This window comes from Syngnathus typhle, linkage group LG21 (genome assembly GCF_033458585.1).
Source record: "Syngnathus typhle isolate RoL2023-S1 ecotype Sweden linkage group LG21, RoL_Styp_1.0, whole genome shotgun sequence".
Classification (NCBI taxonomy): Eukaryota; Metazoa; Chordata; class Actinopteri; order Syngnathiformes; family Syngnathidae; genus Syngnathus; species Syngnathus typhle.
In genome coordinates, this window is record NC_083758.1 from 6,273,320 (window position 1) to 6,292,002 (window position 18,683).

The window sequence follows — 18,683 nt, forward strand, 5'->3', positions numbered from 1 at the left end:
GTTGCCAAATTGAATTTTTACTGCTGAAATTTGATCGCCGGAACTCTTAGCGATGTCGTGAATGAACAATAAAGTCATGTGAATCATCCGAATATGAGACAAAAAACGTTATTTCTCTTGAGTGTGAATAATTGGATTGATAAAAATACCCAAAGCTTTTTTTTTTATTATCTTGTGATGGAAGTTGGGTATTAGCTTTGATATGCCTTGTCGCTGCATTTTGCTGCCACCATGTGGCTATCAGACGTTAATACAATTCCCAAAAAAATGTCAAGTAATTTGAAATTTATTCTCACGCTGCAGCCTCAGTTAATCAACAGGAAAACAGCGAGAATGATATTCACACTTAAATGCTACAAAAACAACAACTCAGCAGTCAGTCAAGTGCAAATGAAAAGGCAGCTGATAACTCTTCTTTTGACCATATTGAAATTTATATCACATTTTCAGGAAGATAAGAAATGCCTGACTTACCAAGATAAAGACTAGACGGGGCGGTGAGCTGTAAATAAAAAAAATAACAAAACACTCATGACAAGTTACATTGCACGACAATGCATGAAAACATAACGGATTTTTTTTTTTTTTTTTACTGCATTAAGGCTACAGATACTTGATGCACACAGAAACCTCTCGTCAAAGTGTCCGGCCATATATAAAAACTCGTTTACATAATAATAAGACAATGCAGCTTCAGTAGTATTTTGGTCCTTGGATTCACACAGTCAAGACTAGAAAAGAAACACACAAAAAGTCCATAAATGTTGACCATCCAGCATTCGGAGTAAGAAAAAAAAAAATCAATGCAAACGAGTAAAGACTGGGAGGATTTGAACTGAAGCAGAATCATAGCTGTCAAAGGACTCCATCCTCGAGAGATCCTTTGGCTTCCCAAATCTTCACTGTGCGATCACTGCGAGCAAAATAAACAATTAAAAATTATTTATGAGTGACAGAAAGACTTTTGCAACATGACTTACTCGGAGGCGGTGAACAGATGACTGCTGTTGGTCGCCAGGCCGTTAATGGGGCTGTCATGGCCTTGGATGTCCCCTAGGGGCGCTAGTGAGTCGACGTGCCAGAGGCGGAGAAGCCCGCCTCTGCATCCGCTGAGCAACGCCAAAGTGCCGGGAACCACGCCCAAAGCGCTAACCCAATCCGTCTGGGAATTGACTGACTTCTAGAAGAAAGACCCGAGACTCAACTTGGAATTTTCGAAATGATTTGATGGGCGTTTCAATCTTACCTGCAACAACCGCCTACTGGCCAAGTCCCATTTTTTGATGTAGTGGTCTTTGGAGCCGCTGTAGAGAAAGTCCCCGTGCAAGGCCAGAGACTCCACGCTCTCCTGATGAGCGGGGTCCAACGTGTGGCAGGAACCAATACTCCCCTGAGCTCCTTCTGTCACCTCGAACATCTGGCAAACATCAATTTGTCATTTGCTTAATTCGAACATCGTCGTGACAACGTTTTGAGTGAGTCTCCTACTTTAATGTGATGGTCTTTAGAGCCGGTGAGGACCAGGTCTTGTCCGTTACCTAATTTATCGACCGTCAGACACGTGATGGTTCCTAAATGGCCGGTGAGCTTCCCGGTAGAGGCGAACCTAGCTCACAGACAAAAGTCAACGATTAGCATCAGTGTTTTGACCCGTTTTAATCGTTGATGGTACAAAATTAACCCTTTTAACACCAATGACGTGAATTTCCATCAATTCTTTTTATGGGAGTATAGTATTTTATGAGGTTTGAAAAATTGTTACATTGGTGAATCACTGATGTTCATTCATTTACCGTAATTTTCGGACTATAAGCCGCACTGGACTATACCGCACCAGCTAAAACTCGTGATTCAGGGTTCAGAATTTGCGAAAAATGTTGCGGATTATAGGCCTAAATTTACGGTAATGATAAATTTGTGTTAAACTGACTTGCGGAGATCCCACATGCGGACCGCATTCCCGGCGGCAGCATACAGGAAGGAACCGGCGGGATTGATGGCGATCTGGTTGATCTGACTTTCGCCCGGAGGGATGGAAAAACTCCGGGTTGAGGAACAGGTGTCGCCCGTCGCAACTTGACCCGAAGCCCTAAAGCAAGCGAGATTATTATTATCATGACGAATATCTTGGACGACGACGGCCATAACAGAACTTACGTAAGCGTGCGTATACATTTTGCGCAATCTCTTATATCCCACACTTTGATGTAAGCATTGGAAACGGTAAAGACCAGGCTGGAAGTGTACCTGCAATATCAAAACAGACTGTAGTCTTTCAAATAATTGAAAATAAAATACATATTTAATGACATCGATTGATACCTGACTGAGACGACACTGCTAGGATGATCCGCTAAAGACATGATCTCTTGACCGGTCACCAAATTCCACACCTTACACGTTCGATCTAAAGAAAATGAGAGGATGGTGTACTTTAATTAAAAAATAATAAAATATGATAATAATATTTACCTTTGGATCCTGTAAAGAGGAGATCTTCAGTGACGTCCACACTGAGTACCGGCTTGGTGTGTCCCTCGGCAACGTGCACACATTGAAGTTTGGCCGCCCGGCTGGTCTTGGGCGGTTCTATGGGGCTGATTACGCCTCTGGAATAAAAGACAAAAAAAATAATTTGCCATTTAAAATAGATACATTATGATTTATTTAATTAGCTAATTAAATAAATTAAAAACATAAATAAATAAATAAATAAATAAATAGTTATGAAACTTACAGTGGCTAACTTAATTTAATTCCAATCGGCGGAAATGATTTCAAAATGGACTTTTCTACTTTTTCCACTACTATGATACCAAACAAAAGTAAATAAAGAAGAGTACCTATGGCTGTCAAATACAGAAGACTCATCCAATCTGAAAAATAAAACCAAACAAAAGTGTTGTAACTGCCTATGTGAGCCACAAGGGGGCGACAAAGTACGACTTCTTACGCTCGCGTTTTGGCATTCCCTGATGTAGCCGTTGGAGTTTCTTGCATTTTCCTGCGGGTAAGAGGCGAGCGCTCAAGCTGCTGCCTCTCAGCGCTGCTTATCGGTGACCTCGATCGGAAGCTATCGGAAATCAAAAGTGTGACGAGTCAGCCCGTCTGAAAGGAGCTTTTGTTTTAACGCTTACACGCCGGCCGAGCGAGCCGAGATCGAAGACGGGGATTCGCGGCCCGGATCCGGATCGGCGAGAGGAAGCAAAGGTCCCGAGAAGTCGCCGGCAGGCGAATCGAAGGGCGAATCTCCCGCGGTGGCGTAGAGAAGCTCCATCTGTGTAGCGGTCCTCCTCCGAGCCTGCGGCAATTCGACATCGATTATTCCATAACAAAATACGAGTGACATTTGGCGTGATCGTGTCGCTGTGCGCCACCTTATTTCTCGGACGGGAGTCGCCACAAAACTTCATCAGATCTGACGGCGGTGCGCTGAAAGGATATCAGACTTCGATCAGTAGCTTGATTTCAATTATTTGAATATCCCCAATATTACCTTCCGTCTGCAGCCGGGCTGGCGTTCGACTCATCGCTGCTGCTTTCGTCCCCGTTCTCTAGAAATCGGAAAAAAATAATTTACTTGATTCCTTACAGTAGAATAAAAATGCAGGTTTAAAGTACAGAAGGGTAACAAAGGAGATAAAGGTCACACAAAAGGGAAACAAACAACTATTAAGAAGTTGAAGATACTGTAACAAGGGGTCACGATTAATCGCACTTGAAGATTTCTCCCAGCTCATTTGCATATTTGAAATCTTGAAGTTCTCGAAACACTATTACTCACCTGGTGACAGGTAACCTAACTCTTGAGTTCACACCAAAAAAAAAAGACAAAAAGAAATCAAATTGAAACCCGAATAAAGAGCAAAAGAGTGAAATTATACATAATCAGTCACAGTGAAACTTCAAATTTGATTCATGAACCAGTTGCAGTATTTTTTGATTCCTCTAGATGGCACTGTTGGTCCTTCATTAAAAGTCAAACGACGTTCTGACCTTGGAGAGCGCTCCCCAGCAGTGCGTCCAGCTCGGGGTTGATCTCGGCTTTCTCCTTCAGCATGTGGAACAGCAGCTGGTTCTGCGTGGCGCTGTTGATCTCCGTCTGCTTCAGCCGGCCCTCCATCACCTTCAGCTGAGAGTCCTTCTGAGCCGCTTGCAGACCCTGCGAGGAACACAATTTTGGTCTGATGCTCCGCTAACATAACAGGAAGTCCGTGTCACCTTATTGATGGCCATGGTCATGAAATGATCCAAAAGGAAACGAGCCTCTGATAGATTACACGAGCTGACCACCGCCGTTACGTCCACGGTGTCGCCTTCTTCCTACGACCCAAAAACAATCGAGTATGTAGGTCCATGAAATAGTGAGATGTTGCATCACGTATTCACCTTGGCCTCCTCCATCTGCATGATGTTGGCTTGACAGTCTGCGATGCTGTCGTTGATGTAGTCGATGTTAGCGTTCAAAGACTCCAACTCTTCGTTCAGGGGAGTCAGCGAACGCTCGGCGTCCGGGGGTGCCTCCGCCGCCATTTTGGTTTTCTTCCTGGACACTCGCTCTCGACGCTTGGTTAGCTCCTCCCTTTGCTTGAGTGGCAGCAGGAGTTTCAATATCAAGGGAGCTTGGATTGATTTGCTTGGAATATCTGACCTTCATGACTCGATTCATATCCGTTTCCATGTTGGAGATGGTCATCCGCTGCATGATGATGTCACTGACCCGCCGCTCCAATGATTGCCATTTGACCCTGGCGTTCCGGCTCAGGTATCTCCTTCCTATTAGCGAACTCCTGAAGGCAAAGAGTTTTTTTCTTTCCCGATTTTCTTTTGCGCTAACAAAATAGAGTCGAGTTTCCACACCTGCCGCCGTTGGACGTTCCCGAGGAGTACGGCCTACCCGGGGCGCTCCGATGGAACGGTTCCGAGATTTCGGGTAAGGTGACTTTCCTGCTCGCCTTGCCCGACACCGGCCTCACCTGCCGCCTCAGAGCAGTCACCTGCAGTTCCGAAAAAGCATTTCAGTTCCAATAACGAGCAAAAATAAAATAATGCTCTTACTTCTTCGTTCTTCCTACGAAGAATTAACTCCTGCTGTCTCTTCTGTGCCTCAAGCTGTTTTACTTGATGCTGTCGCGCAAAATGAATTAAGATAACAGTGAAAATGTGAATCCATGCGCAAATAGCTCCCCCTAAAGGATGACGTCTGCCACTACATTGCTTAGCATTTAAATGATTTTGTGTCCCGACACGAATCGGGCACCTCAGATCTTCGTTGGTCTTTCTTCAGAGATGCAATCTCCCTGTTCCTCTTGCACTCGGTGGCTCTGTTACGCTCCTGCTGCTCCTTCATCTGACGCATTAGTGCCACCTAGTGGACAATATTCCAACCATTAACTAGTCTAAAAAAAAATAAAAAACAATAAAGAGCAAACCTTAGTCTTCTTCATCTCCGTGACATCCAGCTGCAGTTTCTTGAGCTGCTTCTCGTACTGCGACTGGTTCTTGAGGAGACGAGCGTGCTCCTTCTGAGCGGACTGGAGCTTCTGCAGCTCCTTGTTCATGGAGCTCAGCTTCCTCTCGTACTCGGCCTTGATCCTCTTGGCCTTCTCTTCGGTGCAGGACTCCACTGAACCTGGATGATGCAATCAAAATGGAGACATATTAGAGATGTTTGTTTTTTTGTCGTTTTTTTTTTTCTCTCACCCATGTTGTGAAGCACTTTGTCCCTCTCCTGCTGCGTGTCTCGAATTTTATTCTGCAGCATGACCAGCTTGTGCTCGTACTGCTGCTTAAGCGTATGGAGGCGGCGCTGGCTGTTCTCCAACTCGTCGATCAGCTTCTGCTTGATGGCGATCTCGCACGTGATGTTGGCCAAGTCGGCCTGGACGTCTTCTACAAAATTCATCATATCACGGTTTGGTCTTATTTTTATTTTTGTTTTTTACCTTTGTCGTCTAGCTCCTCCGCGCCGGACTCCTCGGACGTCTCCTCCCCCGCCGAATCCGAGTCATCTTCATCGCCGTCCTCGACTTCCTCGTGGTCGCTTCCCTCCTTGACACGTACAACCAAAACTCACACTTTGGCGTCGAATCAACATAAATATTTTCGTTTTTGAACGTACCACCTCTGCTTCGTTGCCGCCTCGTTCCTGATCATTGTCGGGCGTTTCTTCTTTAATAACGCTGGAGGAGAAAATTGTTTTGAGTTAATTGGTGCTTGATTGTTTTGACACGAAAAGGAAAGGTACATGCGAATCAATCAGGAGCGGATCACATATCATCACTTTATGACAATCACTCATTTCACAGCGTTGCCACATACTAAAAGTGATGAAAGAGGGATTAGACAGAGGATTTTTGCAAAACCACCTGTGCGGGAAAAATCGGAGATTAGCAGTCATTTGTTGGCGATAAGAGGAAAATCCACTGAAATCCTTCATTTCAATTACTTGGCTTTTTAAATTTTTTCATTGAAAGCTGTCTTTGTAATAGTCGTAAAAAGTATTTAAATGTATTTATTTTATAATTTTTTTTTTTTTTTTTGCAAAAAAAAAAAATGTATTTAAATTGACCATTTATTATACATTTATTTAAATGTATTTATTTATTTAAAATGAGAGCCTGTAATTGAAAGGAGGTTCAGGTATTTGTCCCCCCGATTCCCTGGATGGGATGGAGCGAACCTGCCGTCCTGTTGCCGATCGTCCTGCTGGGACTGCCTCAGTCTTCAGGAAGGGGGGGGGGGGGTGAGGATGAGGATGGGGGGTAGACAAGTTTAAGTGAGGGAAGTTTGCAAGAGAGCAAGAGAGGAAGAGAAAGTGAGAAGCAGTTGCAAATATGGAGATATAAAAAAAAAAAAAAATTGCTCATGGACCCAGTTGATGACCTGTTGCTATGGTAGCATGCATCTAAAACAGATACCTCTTTTTCTTCTTCTTCTCCTTCTTCTTGAGCTTCTCCAGGTCTTTCTTGGCCATCTCAATGACGTCGTTGGCTTCTTTCTCGAGGGCCGGGGAGAAGGAGGCGGGGCCGGCGTACAGCGACGAGCGAGTGGAGGCGCGCACCAGGCTCTTGCGCAGGTTCTCGTTGAGGGCCTCGCTCTCCAGAAGTTTGGCCCTGTCGGCGGGGAGAAGAAGTGATTCTTCGCATGGCGGTCTTTTCAAAATTGTGAGTCGCCGATGTGGTACCTGAGCTCCTCGATTTCCTTGATGTAGTTGTGGATCATGTTGCCGATTTCCTCGTTGCCTTCACCTGAAAGCGGAAGTCTCACATCAATGGCGGTAAAACAAATTGAGAAATGCCGATTTATATTTTTTTCATTTTCACCTGCTTTGGCCAGCGCCTGATTGGCTCCGTCGCTGAGGATTTGCGTGAGTCTGCTTCGCTGGGCGTCGATGGTCTCCTGCATGGCCTTCACCCTCACCCTCAAATTGTTATTGTCCGTCTGGAGCATGGCGTTCTCGTGGACCAAGTCGTTGATGCCCTCCATGCCATCCTCGCCGATCATTCGCTTACCCTGAACGAGACGGATGACCGTAAATACATCCGCTCATTTCTTCCATAACCGGGACGTCCCTCACCGTTTTGTACTCCATCAGCTCCATCTGCAGCCGGGCCATCTCCGTCCTCAAGGCGCTGATCTGCTGACTAGCGCGATCCTGGTTCACCATCACCTTATTTTTGATGTTCCGTGCCCGGTTGGCGTATTTCAGAGTGTTCAAGGTCTCCATGAAGTCACGGTCGGATGGGCTGATGCAAGCGATCATCAACGTTTGACTGAAGGAGGTGAAAATGATAATCACGTTGTGGAAATGGAGCTCTGAAAATGGCGGTTGATCGCAAACCTGTTCCCGCCGAGTGAATCTTGCAGCAGACGGGTGAGTTTGGAGTCTCGGTAAGGCACGTGGGTGGAACGCTTACTCCTGTCGCCGAGTGCGCTGATCACGTTGCCCAGGGCAAGCTGAGGCAACAACAAAAAAAATTGTCATTTGAAGAAAAAAAATGATTACCGTAATTTTCGGACTATAAGTCGTGGTTTTTTTCATAGTTTGGGTGGGGGGGCGACTTATACTCAGGAGCGACTTATATACACGTGGTTTTTTTTTCACTTTTTTGGGCATTTTATGGCTGGTGCGACTTATACTCCGGTGCGACTTATAGTCCGAAAATTACGGTAAAATATAGATGACATTTTTTTGCTCACATTGTAGTTTTTTAAAATAATTTTAAAAATGAGACAAAAATATATTTTTATAATATATAAAACTAGTTTTTTTTAATAATTTATAATATAAATATTCACAATGAATACACAAACTAATTTTGCCAATAAATCAAATGTCTCAAGATGATTTCTCTAACCAGTCCACAGTTGATGGAGATGCCTTCTTTGGCCCGGTCGCCGGTGGCTCCGGTTCTTTTAAGCCTCTCGGAACCGGCCAGGTCTACAAAATGGAACTTGGCCGACAGCGTCTCGAACTCGTCGATGTCGCTCGCCTGGCGGTTGTCAGCCGCGTTATCCTGGAAGACGTTCACGTGAATCGCTGAGCTAACACGCAAAGCGAAGTTCTACGCTTACGTTATCGGGTGAGCACATTCGAACTTGGCACAGGTGGATGGTGAAGATAGCGTGGGAGCGTGAACTCTGCACGTTCATCTGAGTGCTGGCCGTGGTTCTGGACAAGGCGCCCAGCTTCAGACACTGGATCATCTAAATTTCCCCAAACATCATTATTAACCTAAAAATTTTAATTCCAATTCTTCGTCTCACCAACCTCGGCCGCGGAGTTGACGCTGCGCGTGGTGACGCCGACCGTGTAGATGCCGCCGTTGGCGTCCTCGTGGATGCGCACGCTCGACTTCTGCCTCCTGGCCTCCACGTCCCGCGTGGCGTCAAACAGGTCCACCACCTCCTCGTTGTATAGCTACAATGTCAATTTAAACATTGATCCAAAGTTCAGGCATATATTCTTTATCCTCTGCAATTTTTATATCGCTGCTGTCAACTGAGCAGTTATACTGCCCCCTGGTGGTTGAAGGAATCGCACGATGAATATTTTCTGTTATGTACCTCTAGGAACTGAGCGTTAATCTTGAACTCGGGAACGGGCTTTCCCTGCTCGGTGGCAGCCTGCCTCCGTTCCTCGATGCCCCGGAACAGGTGATTGACGGCCCTGGGAATGATACCCAGCTCGTCCTCGCCGATGTTGACGTCGAAGCCGGTTCCCATGGTGTACGTCTTCCCCGAACCGGTCTTTGGGGAGAACAAAGGGTAGTCAAGGTATGCTTTACTCCACAATAGCACAATATTTCTCCGTTAAATAAAGAAAAGCAGTCAGTTTGTGGCGGGGAAAGACGGGGAGGATGGGGTGGTCGTCATGGTGATTTCAATGGAATGCAACATGAGGGGTGCTCCCTGCTGGATCCCCTGAAAGAAGTGTGTGCGTGAAAGACTACTTGACGGGAATTCCGGGAGAATAAAAGGCGAGGCACTTTCTCGTCTACCTGTCCATATGCGAATACGGTCGCGTTGTAACCCTCGAAGCAACCCTCGATGAGACTCTCGGTGCAGTGGCCGTAAATGGCGTCCTGCTGGGTGTCCATGTCGAGGACAAAGTCGTACGTGAAGGCCTTGTCCTTGCCCAGGACCACCTGCGGCTCCCCGGGCATCACGTAAGTACAAATATGGCAGCCTTCGATCTTCTCTCGGGCCAGCTGAGGACGAATCCTGTCGGGGGAAGACAAATCCAATATACCGTAATTTTCGGACTATAAGTCGCACCGGAGTATATGTCGCACCAGCCATAAAATGCCCAAAAAAGTGAAAAAAAAACATATATATGTATATAAGTCGCTCCTGAGTATAAGTCGCCCCCCCACCCAAAAAAAACGCAACTTACTGTCCGAAAATTACGGTACTATTTTCTAGAAATATAAAATCATATATATTGTATATAAAATATACAGTATATTAAACTCTGAGTGGTCTTGTTAGAGAGGAACCGACGAGTCACATCCAGTTGGACTTCATTCTTTCTTTCAAAAACCTGAATAGAAGACTCGCTGTTCACATGAGAGTAAACAGAACCCGCCCTGGATTTCATTAAGAATTTGTTCCTTCTTAAATAAATGACATCATTTCCTGCTTGGAAACCTCTCACGACTGACGCCACCAAATAAGAAAATAATGATTAATATTTTGGCCGCATTCCAATATATGTTTGTGTGCATATTTGTTGGCGTTGTGGCCATAAGGGGGCAGTAAAACGCAGACATACATTTGTGTGTGGAAGGGATATTTTGATTATGGTTCAACCCAAAACATTTTTTTTCTCTGCAGGCGCTAACCGTCCGTCTCGGACACACACACACAGAGTCCTTGTCCGATGTTTTTCCTCGGAAATCCAACACTGCTGCACCCTTGACGCTCACTCTGGCCCTCGTGTGCACTGTGAGACAAGTCACATACTAAATGTAAAAAAAAAAAAAACTGTAAAAGTCATCTGACAGATTCACTCAAGTGGAAGAATGGCAAAAAAAAATACTTAAAGCCTCATGCGGAGAGGATTAGAGGGATACTTTTACTTCCCATTGTGAATTCTCGAACTTTGACTGCACTCGATTAGGGCTGGATGATTTTGAAAAATAAACTGCACATTTTAATTGCAATTTTTCTTTTTTTTCCAAGGTGTATTTTTTTTTTTTAAACACACACACACACTGGCTTTGACTACCTCGCCCCCAACAATCCATGAAAGTTTCTCAGGCTCATTATTACGATTACAATGACAGCCTCAGAAACAGGACACTTCTCGCCCTCGCACGAAAGCCCGGCGGACAAAAACGCCACCTAAACTCCCGAAAATGACGATGCTGGTAAACCAGATGACATCATACTTCTGGAAAGAAGTGCTGATCAATGGCAGAGGTGAAGTCACACAATGTAGGTCATCACTTTGCAGCATCGGAATTACGGACAAAAAAAAATTGGGACATTATAAGATTGTGAAATGTGGAGGACACTATTTAAAGTGCTGTCCGCGGGGCTCAGTGTCGTTTTGTACATGATGAGACACACCAGTGCATTAAAAAAAAAATAAAAAAATAAAAAAATGCCTGTAGGTCCACCACAATGTTGCTGTTATGTAATAAGAGCAAGCAAATAAAAGGGGTTCTTTCATAGGACGTCTGCCACCGGCAGGTGGAAGGATGAATGAAGGTGAAAAAGATTATTAATTACCCCGAAATAAAATTGCTCACTATTAATGCGCACTTTAGTGGATTATTGGCAAAAGATGAAAGGAAGGAAGTATTATGCTGAGTCAGCATTGTCATTGTTATCCTTGTCTTTAAGGTCATTGGACAGGAAGTAGAAAAAAAAAAGTAAATTATGATGATTATGATGATCTGCACCATCACATAATAGCAGCTGGCAGATGGTGAGCAGCCTGCTTCGCTTCAGTTCGCTTGGGTTGCTTCATAAAAATTCATTAGGGACACACACCACACACACACACACACACAGGGAGAAGGTGCTTTAGCCTTTGCCCTGGAATTGACAATAGAAAATATGTAGCTAGCTAGCTCTTTATATATATATTGGTGCTACTATTAGTTAGCACGTCCCACATTGCATTAGTGTTGTTACTCCTGCAGAAATGTGATACGTTCTGAACGTTACAAAAGAAGACATTTGACGCAGGATCAATTATTAAAAGAATGGCGACGGGCAACTTTTGACTGGACTCTGGACGGATTGTTAAATTTCTTCTTGCGGGGTTTCTTTTTCATGAGCAAACAGTTATGTAACGAGCACGATGAGACATTTCCTCAATTTGTATTTTTTTTTTTTAAGGATTAGGCCTTTGCAGGTTGAAGCAGGTGCTGACTGTCAACACACCTAACTAAACTATTAAGCTAGGGAGAGGCACTATTCGGTCACCATGGAGATTTATTTGTATGGTTAAAGTAGCCACTTGATGTCCCAGCACAAATCAATTGACTGTTAATCTTATTTTTTTTAAACCACAATTTTTTTTCGAGTGTGTAGACTTATTTATTTATTTATTTATTTATTTATTTATTTACAAACGAAAACTTGACCTCATCCCACCTTTAGGTTGAATGAAGCAGGGTCACATGACTCCTCAACATGGCTGCCATGTTTTCATTGATACTATTGATGACAATCGCCAGCGGGCTTGCTTGTGTGAGTGCCAGCTGATTTGTGTTGTTACTGTTTTGAAAGCAACCTGAAGACGCGCCCTGTAGCCCGAAGGTGCGTCTGCGTGGAGAATTCAGTGCAACTTGTGCAAAAATTACATTTCATCCATTGTTGTATATGGTTGCACTGTTGTGTGTGGGTTTTTCTTTTTTGCAGGTGGGAGCAAGAAGCATCCTTACCTTAGTGCGACACGCACCGAGCTCTCATCCGCCCCACCGCTCATTGTGCCCCGAGGTAGAGTCCACTAGAGTCCGGTTAAAAATAGCCCCCTTTCCCCTTTATCCTCTTAGAAGAAGAGGGAGCGCCGTCTTCCCCCACCTTCTGCTCCTTCCTCGCGTGTCCGTGGAGCTTCCATTTGTCACTTACTGTGCAAAAAAAAACCCCAAGTCTTACATTTAGAGTTTTTAAAGATCATGGAAAGGATGGCTTTCCATTGTCATCTGAACCTGCATGCGCCGGGTCCTGCGAGATCAGCGTGGAAGAGATCCCACCAGACGGCGTGCGAGTGGGAGGGAGGAGGATGGAGGGGGAGTTCGGGGAGCGAGTCTGTGACGTCAGAATCTCCTCCTCCTTTGTTGGCTCCACAGTCGCGTTTCCCTTAATTCAACTTTTCATGACACTTTTATCCTTAATCTTTATCGTCTACAAGGGAAAAAAATGTGAAATAATAACACGTAATCATTACGTATCTCATAATGATGTATTTTTTTAGGTATAATGCCCATCAAAAATTGTAAGACAAAAGTAATTCCAAGTCTTTAAAGTGTGATCAATCAACCTGTAGACCAACGAATCGTCCGTATGTATTTTTATTTTGACTAAATGAAAGCGCTGTTTAAAAAAAAAAAAAGAAAAAAAGCGAGCTCTAAGCTGCATAAACCGTTATTTGTAGGAAAACGTCGCCACCTTGTGGACACACTAGACTATTGCACCCAAAAGGCACAATAATTCATGGCTTAAAAATACTTTCTTGCTCAACTATAGAAAATCTTAAAATGTGCGAGATGAGCAGTTTTTCAGCAAATTGTTTTATTAACAAGAAAATACATTTTTGCTCTTGTTTAAGATGAAAATACGTCAACTCCAATGCATGCACAACTGAATGTCCGCTCCCAAATGATGTAACACGCTACATGCACGGTTAGTACAGACAATTGTAATAATTCGCAACTTGAACAGAATACATTGAATTTCCCACTTACAAAAAAAGGGACGACTTATGTCCCGACTTGTTTTCTGAAAGGATAAAAAGCGACCATGCAATAAAACATCACCTCCTTACAAGTAGAGGCATGACTAAATAAAGTTAGACTTTTGTGTTAATTTTATAGGCACTACTAATTAGATTAGCAGTAATTAAACATTCTTATTCAGCTGTGTCAAGGGCGCCCTCTGTTGGCAGTCTGACAAAGAACGCGTCAATCTTGTTGCCACGACAACCCACGACCTTGTGTGAGGCTTTATCAAATGAGTGGAGTATAGAGCCGCTAATACTAATATGAAGAAGAAGACACCCTCGTAAAGTCGCATAGTGGCATCAGAAGCTCACGGTGGCATTAAAACGCCAATAAAAGTCACATTGTGTGGGAAAAACTAAACTAGCAGCGGCCGAAATCCTGAGCAGGGCAGCATTTACAATTCTTGTTTCATTAAAAAACGGAATCCGGGATGAGACTGATTGTCCGTCATAACCAGCAATCTGGAATATCTTTTTTTTTTTTTTATCCCTGGCAGAAGCCTTCTAGGAAATGCGGCTTCCCGGAGCAAAAGTCAACTTGACTGCGGGACTCGAACTCACTTGGAGTTTGAAACAAGGGCGGGCTGACTTTAGTTCTCAAGGGGTCACATTCGAGTTGATAAGGTTTACAAAAAAATAAAATAAAAAACACATTTTGGTGCAGGAGGAGGAATTTCCCTTCACGCCTCATTACAACCAGCTTTCACCACAGAAAGAATATTGGATTCTTTAACTGGCGGTCACATGACACGCATGCGAATAAGCTGCCCGCTCAGCAGGAGAGGGGGGCCCTCTTTCGTGCATTGTGTTTGTTCGGGAAACCAAAAAGGACCCTCCGTGCTGGGGTCAGACCCTGCGTCATCATCCGCTCCAATAACAGATTGTTGTTGTCGTCAAATGGATCGGGCGGGATAGCGGACTTAAAAAAAGACGAGTAAAGTGCTCTGTTAAAAACAAATGATCAATTCGTGAAATGAAATGGAACTCTGTGCTCTTTTCTGTTGCCTCAAGCAGTGGTTCTCAAAACGGAATTCAACCCTGGGTCCGTAAAATTGCAATAAAATTAGGGTCATCTAAAAAAAAAAAAAAAAAACATATGGGGAGCCGATAAAACAAAGAGAATTAAAAAATGACTCCTCCCTATTTTAGCCAATTAAAATTCATGATCTGACATCCCTGCCCGAGTAAAATGATTATTTTAGGTGGATTCAATGACAGTCATTGTTTTGTTGTGCTCTGGCCAAAGCAAGGTTGAATATAAAATATTGCTCTTACTGCCACCTTGTGGCCACGACCATGAAGTGAGGGCAGGAGTGTCAAAAAAAAAATCAGGCCTAGTCTATTTGGGGAAAAAAAGTGCGTGTGTTTATCTCAACTAAATAAGTTTTTCTTTTCTTCTGAAAACATTTGACTAACTGGCATTATATTAGAAGGGTCTACGGCTTTTTTTGATCTAAAAACGACTTTGTTCGCGTTTTAAAACGGAGCGGCCGAAAGAGCGGCGACGGTCAAACCCCAAAGCCGCTCCCGTGCGTCACTCGCGGGCGGCTCTGAGCACCGAGTCGTCGCCCAGGATCTTGCAGAGCTCGTGCAGGCGCTGCTGCATCTCGGGGATGCCGGCCAGCTGGCTCTCCAGCCGCTGCTTCTCCTCGGTGAGCGAGAGGCGGGTGGCCGTGTCCAGCTGCTCGAAGCGCCAGCCGCCCTCGCCGTCGAACTGCAGCAGGTGCGTGTGGTACTTCCTGCCGGGGCAGCGAAAGGGGGTTCACGGACGGACTTGTGGGGAAGGAAAGACGGGCCGAGTGTTTACCAGAGCGAGGGCCTGTGCGTGATGGACAGCAGGGAGATGCCGGCGTCTTTGGCCGCCTGGAAAATTTTACCCTCCACGTCGATGCTGACGGCGCTGGTGCACTCGTCCAGCAGGGCGTATTTCGGCCTGACGCAAAACATTTATTAGACGAGTCATCCATCTGTGTGTGTGTGTATTTACGATGTCCTTACTTGTGGTAAAACATGCGAGCCATGCCCATCCTTTGCTTCTCGCCTCCGGACAGCACGTCCTTCCAATCCAGCTCGGCGTCCCAGCCTGGACGCCGAGGAGACATTTTTTGCTTTGGCGCTCTTCTAGCATTGCGTAACTGATCAAGGAATTTGCTCGCGCGTTTTAAAAAACACTCCGGCGGCGACAATCGGGCTCTTTGTTTGGGGGATTGGCAAGGTTTTGAATTACCTCCTTCCCTGGTGACGATGTGGTTGAGGTTGACGATATCCAAGATGGCCTCCAGGTCCTTATCGCAAAGTCCTCTGGCGGCCATGTCCTCCACCGAATCGGGATAGATCACCTGGTCCCGAAGAGACCCTATAGACATGTAGGGCCTGGAGACAAATATTTTATTGGTCCAAAAAAATATTTTTCCTCCATCAAAGCTGGCTAACGACGACTAATCTCTCACTATCGGAAAGTCTTTTATTCACTTCCCTTGGGCATGAAAGAAAAAAAAAAACACAATTGCGAGCGCAATTTAGCCGCTGACAACCTTTACTCAAAGTAGTTCAATATTTATTTGAAAGCTCCTGTTACAATGGATTGGATTACACAAGGGTTCACCGCGAGGGTGGGTCAAACAATGACGATAAGCGGAAGTGTGTGTGTGTGTGTGTGTGTGTACCTCTGTGGGATGTAGAACATGTGCTGCGGGGAAGGTTTGTGGAGGCGCCCGCCGTACACAGGCCACAAACCGCTGAGGATGCGGAAGAGGGAGCTTTTGCCGCAGCCGTTGGGGCCCGTGATCAAGAGGTGCATGCCCTCGTCCACCTGGAAGGCAAAAAAAAATGATTTCCCCGAAAACAAAAAAAGAAATGAGGTGATCCCACCTTAACGTTGAGGCTGGACACGACGACGTCCCCGTTGGGTGTTATAATCGGGACGTTTTCGCACACGATGCCGTTGTCCACGTCGATCACTTCGCCTGACATAAGAAGAGGAACGGTCAAGAGTTGAACTCATGGCCGTCGGGATGGAGCGTGTACCTTTAATCTCCAGCGGCCCGTCGATGTGCATCCCCGGTTTGCTTTTCTTGTCTTCGCCGCTGGCGGCGGTCAGCGACGAGCGCTTGTAGACGCCCTTTTGGACGTCCTCGAACACCACAAACATGTTGTGGACCCTCGCCGTGTAGCCCGCCAGCTCCGTGACCTGTCCCACAAATAAATATTAGTCTGACCCGCAGCTCGTAAAGTTCAAATGCATGGAGGTTGGATTAGGTCATGGAAACCCTGTCAAAGAATGTCGATGAAAAATAATAATCAATAATGTCAGGTCGACGTGTTGATTTTGGGTCACCTCTTTGTAGGAGGACATGATTCGCTCAATGGCGTCGGCTCCTGAGGCCAGAAGGTTCCGGGCGGTGGTGAACGCCTCCGTCCTCTCGCTCACCATCCGATGCGGGTGGCCGTCAGCTGTTTCTAGAAACATCCAAAAAGTCTGTGAAGACACTGGAGTGAACACCGACGTTTTTCTTTTTCCCTCACCGCTGTCGGCGTAACCAGTGGCGGTGATGATGGGCACGGCCACCATGACGAGGCCGCTGGCGCTCCACACGTACTTCATGAGGAACTGCTCGATCATGATGTACCAAAGGCGCTTGGAGAGGATCAGGTTCATCTGTTGGGCTAGCGCGCCGTAGCACTTCTGGAGCTGGCGCATCTCCACCTGTCGCCGAGGAGCAATCAGTCACAAACTTGATTGCGTCACCGTAGAACCGTATTACCGGACTTACACCGTGTCCCCGATAGAAGGCGATTTCCTCCGCGTTGGCGATGATTCGAGAGTGCACGTAGCGCAGGTAACCCTTCCGGTGCGCCTCCTCGGCCACCAGCTTCCCGAATTTAGGAGAGCAAGCCCGGAGGACCTTAGCGGTGGCGAAGACGACCAAGCCGGCCAGCAGCGTGGGCCCGCTGGCATTGGCGTCGCGGGACCGAGCCGTCCGGATGAGCGTGTAGGAGGTGAGTATCACGTCCAGGATTGGCTTGGTGAGGTTGGAGTAGAGATGGGCCACCGACTGAGAGAACATCATCACGTCCTCCGTGAGGGACTGGTCCGGGTTGGCCAGCCTCCCGTCCATGTTGCTGACTCTGTAGTAGGTCTGGTCCGTGAAGTAGGTCCGGTAGGCGTGGTTCACCAGGCGGGTGCGGAAAGCCAGGGCCAGCTTGCATTCCAAGAAACGGATGACGCTGTTGACGAAAGTGGCGGGGATAGCGATGAGGAGCCATTTGATGAGCTGGATCATGAAGCTCCTCGGTTGCTTCTCCACGATGGTCTTCACTATCTTGCCATCCAAGCTGGCCACGTAGATAGACAGGAAGGTCCTGGAGATCAGAGCCACAGAGTGCACGGAAAGCAAAGCGAGCTCCTTGGACAGCAATTTGGGGAAAAGAATTTTGGCAAGTTCCAGAATCTGCTTGAAGAATTCCGCGTTCACCCCAGGGGACGCCTTTGATGCATAGGCAGCGTCTTTGAACGAACACGTAGATCCGTTCCCAACTCGTCTGTCGGCTTGATTTTTGCAGAGCTGCCTACAGATAACCGGGTAGAGTGTTTTGATGCCGTAGGCAGCAGCCGCAAGAAACACGGCTCGCTTGGCTACAGCCGTGCGGTCCCATTTCACTTTGGACGTCGCATTAAGGATGTTGGACATTTTTAAGATGTTAGTCGGCTTTTATGGCGGTCCCCCAAACGCCCATCACCTTAAATCTACTCACAGCGTCGACGTGAGAAGAGAGACGGACCTCAGACGGCCGCGGTGAGGCGAAAAAGAAATAAAAAGACGGTCCAAAGACGAACCGCTACATCCTGCTCGTTAGCTTACCCCCGGCATGTAGGCGAAATGTTACACTTCCGGGTTTACTTTTCAGAATAAAACACTATTCACCAAAATGATTACAAATGCTTTTATTTCGCAAAGCAACTCTGTGTGGCCTGCGATGGTTTCCGCCTGTTGTGATTGGGTGCAGTAGAATACGTCGGTGTCCGTTTTATAGTGTTTATATAAACTAATATTTTGTAATATTACATAAATACGCATTAAAGTTACATTAATATATTACCAGAATTGTTTATGAACGATTTTGAACTCGTGCAAGTGTCCCGTACACGACAGTTAGTCGAAATTGACTTAGCAGAGACGTTATTTTGACATTTTCTTTTGACTATTTTTTTGAAAGATGAACT

General features: G+C 45.7%; 2 protein-coding genes across 7 annotated transcripts; both read right to left on the reverse strand.

The window, feature by feature from the left end:
* Positions 1 to 270: 270 nt before the first annotated feature.
* LOC133145093 (kinesin-like protein KIF21A) lies at positions 271 to 12,767 on the reverse strand. 4 transcript variants are annotated; one of them, XM_061268189.1, is made up of 37 exons: positions 12,669 to 12,767; positions 12,402 to 12,587; positions 9,504 to 9,726; positions 9,070 to 9,252; positions 8,774 to 8,923; positions 8,578 to 8,709; positions 8,361 to 8,519; positions 7,844 to 7,959; positions 7,580 to 7,775; positions 7,326 to 7,515; positions 7,187 to 7,250; positions 6,921 to 7,115; positions 6,683 to 6,724; positions 6,122 to 6,182; positions 5,946 to 6,051; positions 5,704 to 5,892; positions 5,433 to 5,632; positions 5,261 to 5,368; positions 5,059 to 5,127; positions 4,861 to 4,997; positions 4,652 to 4,790; positions 4,390 to 4,587; positions 4,222 to 4,323; positions 3,997 to 4,162; positions 3,497 to 3,554; positions 3,378 to 3,432; positions 3,138 to 3,301; positions 2,954 to 3,073; positions 2,844 to 2,876; positions 2,473 to 2,609; positions 2,323 to 2,407; positions 2,158 to 2,247; positions 1,931 to 2,089; positions 1,489 to 1,606; positions 1,247 to 1,417; positions 981 to 1,180; positions 271 to 913 (listed from the first exon to the last, which is right to left on the reverse strand). In XM_061268189.1, exons 2-37 carry the CDS (start codon positions 12,443 to 12,445, stop codon positions 856 to 858), a joined length of 4,617 nt encoding a protein of 1,538 aa, XP_061124173.1. In that variant the 5' UTR covers positions 12,446 to 12,587; positions 12,669 to 12,767; the 3' UTR covers positions 271 to 855. The 4 variants fall into 4 exon arrangements, with proteins under 4 accessions (XP_061124173.1, XP_061124174.1, XP_061124175.1 ...); XM_061268190.1 differs by lacking the exon at positions 12,669 to 12,767 and having other exon boundaries at positions 5,704 to 5,889; positions 12,402 to 12,662; XM_061268191.1 differs by lacking the exons at positions 6,683 to 6,724; positions 12,669 to 12,767 and having other exon boundaries at positions 12,402 to 12,661.
* Positions 12,768 to 13,234: 467 nt separating this feature from the next.
* Positions 13,235 to 18,348, reverse strand: LOC133145095 (ATP-binding cassette sub-family D member 2-like). Of its 3 annotated transcripts, none has more exons than XM_061268195.1 (10): positions 17,233 to 18,348; positions 16,985 to 17,165; positions 16,797 to 16,912; positions 16,487 to 16,649; positions 16,331 to 16,425; positions 16,126 to 16,271; positions 15,687 to 15,832; positions 15,458 to 15,542; positions 15,267 to 15,392; positions 13,235 to 15,198 (listed from the first exon to the last, which is right to left on the reverse strand). In XM_061268195.1, exons 1-10 carry the CDS (start codon positions 18,148 to 18,150, stop codon positions 14,994 to 14,996), a joined length of 2,181 nt encoding a protein of 726 aa, XP_061124179.1. In that variant the 5' UTR covers positions 18,151 to 18,348; the 3' UTR covers positions 13,235 to 14,993. The 3 variants fall into 3 exon arrangements, with proteins under 3 accessions (XP_061124179.1, XP_061124178.1, XP_061124177.1); XM_061268194.1 differs by having other exon boundaries at positions 16,797 to 16,918; XM_061268193.1 differs by having other exon boundaries at positions 16,797 to 17,165.
* Between the last annotated feature and the right edge of the window lie 335 nt (positions 18,349 to 18,683).

Excerpts from the sequence above, each read along its gene's own strand:
- LOC133145093 (XM_061268189.1), bottom strand. The coding sequence starts at position 12,445 with ATGAGCGGTGGGGCGGATGAGAGCTCGGTGCGTGTCGCACTAAG. Across the intron at positions 5,633-5,703 it reads CAAAGTGCTTCACAACATGG|GTTCAGTGGAGTCCTGCACC; the intron begins GTGAGAGAAAAA and ends TGCATCATCCAG. Across the intron at positions 3,433-3,496 it reads AGCCCGGCTGCAGACGGAAG|CGCACCGCCGTCAGATCTGA; the intron begins GTAATATTGGGG and ends ATATCCTTTCAG.
- LOC133145095 (XM_061268193.1), bottom strand. The coding sequence starts at position 18,150 with ATGTCCAACATCCTTAATGCGACGTCCAAAGTGAAATGGGACCGCACG. Across the intron at positions 16,650-16,796 it reads TCATGTCCTCCTACAAAGAG|GTCACGGAGCTGGCGGGCTA; the intron begins GTGACCCAAAAT and ends TTTGTGGGACAG. Across the intron at positions 16,426-16,486 it reads CGGGCCGCTGGAGATTAAAG|GCGAAGTGATCGACGTGGAC; the intron begins GTACACGCTCCA and ends TTCTTATGTCAG.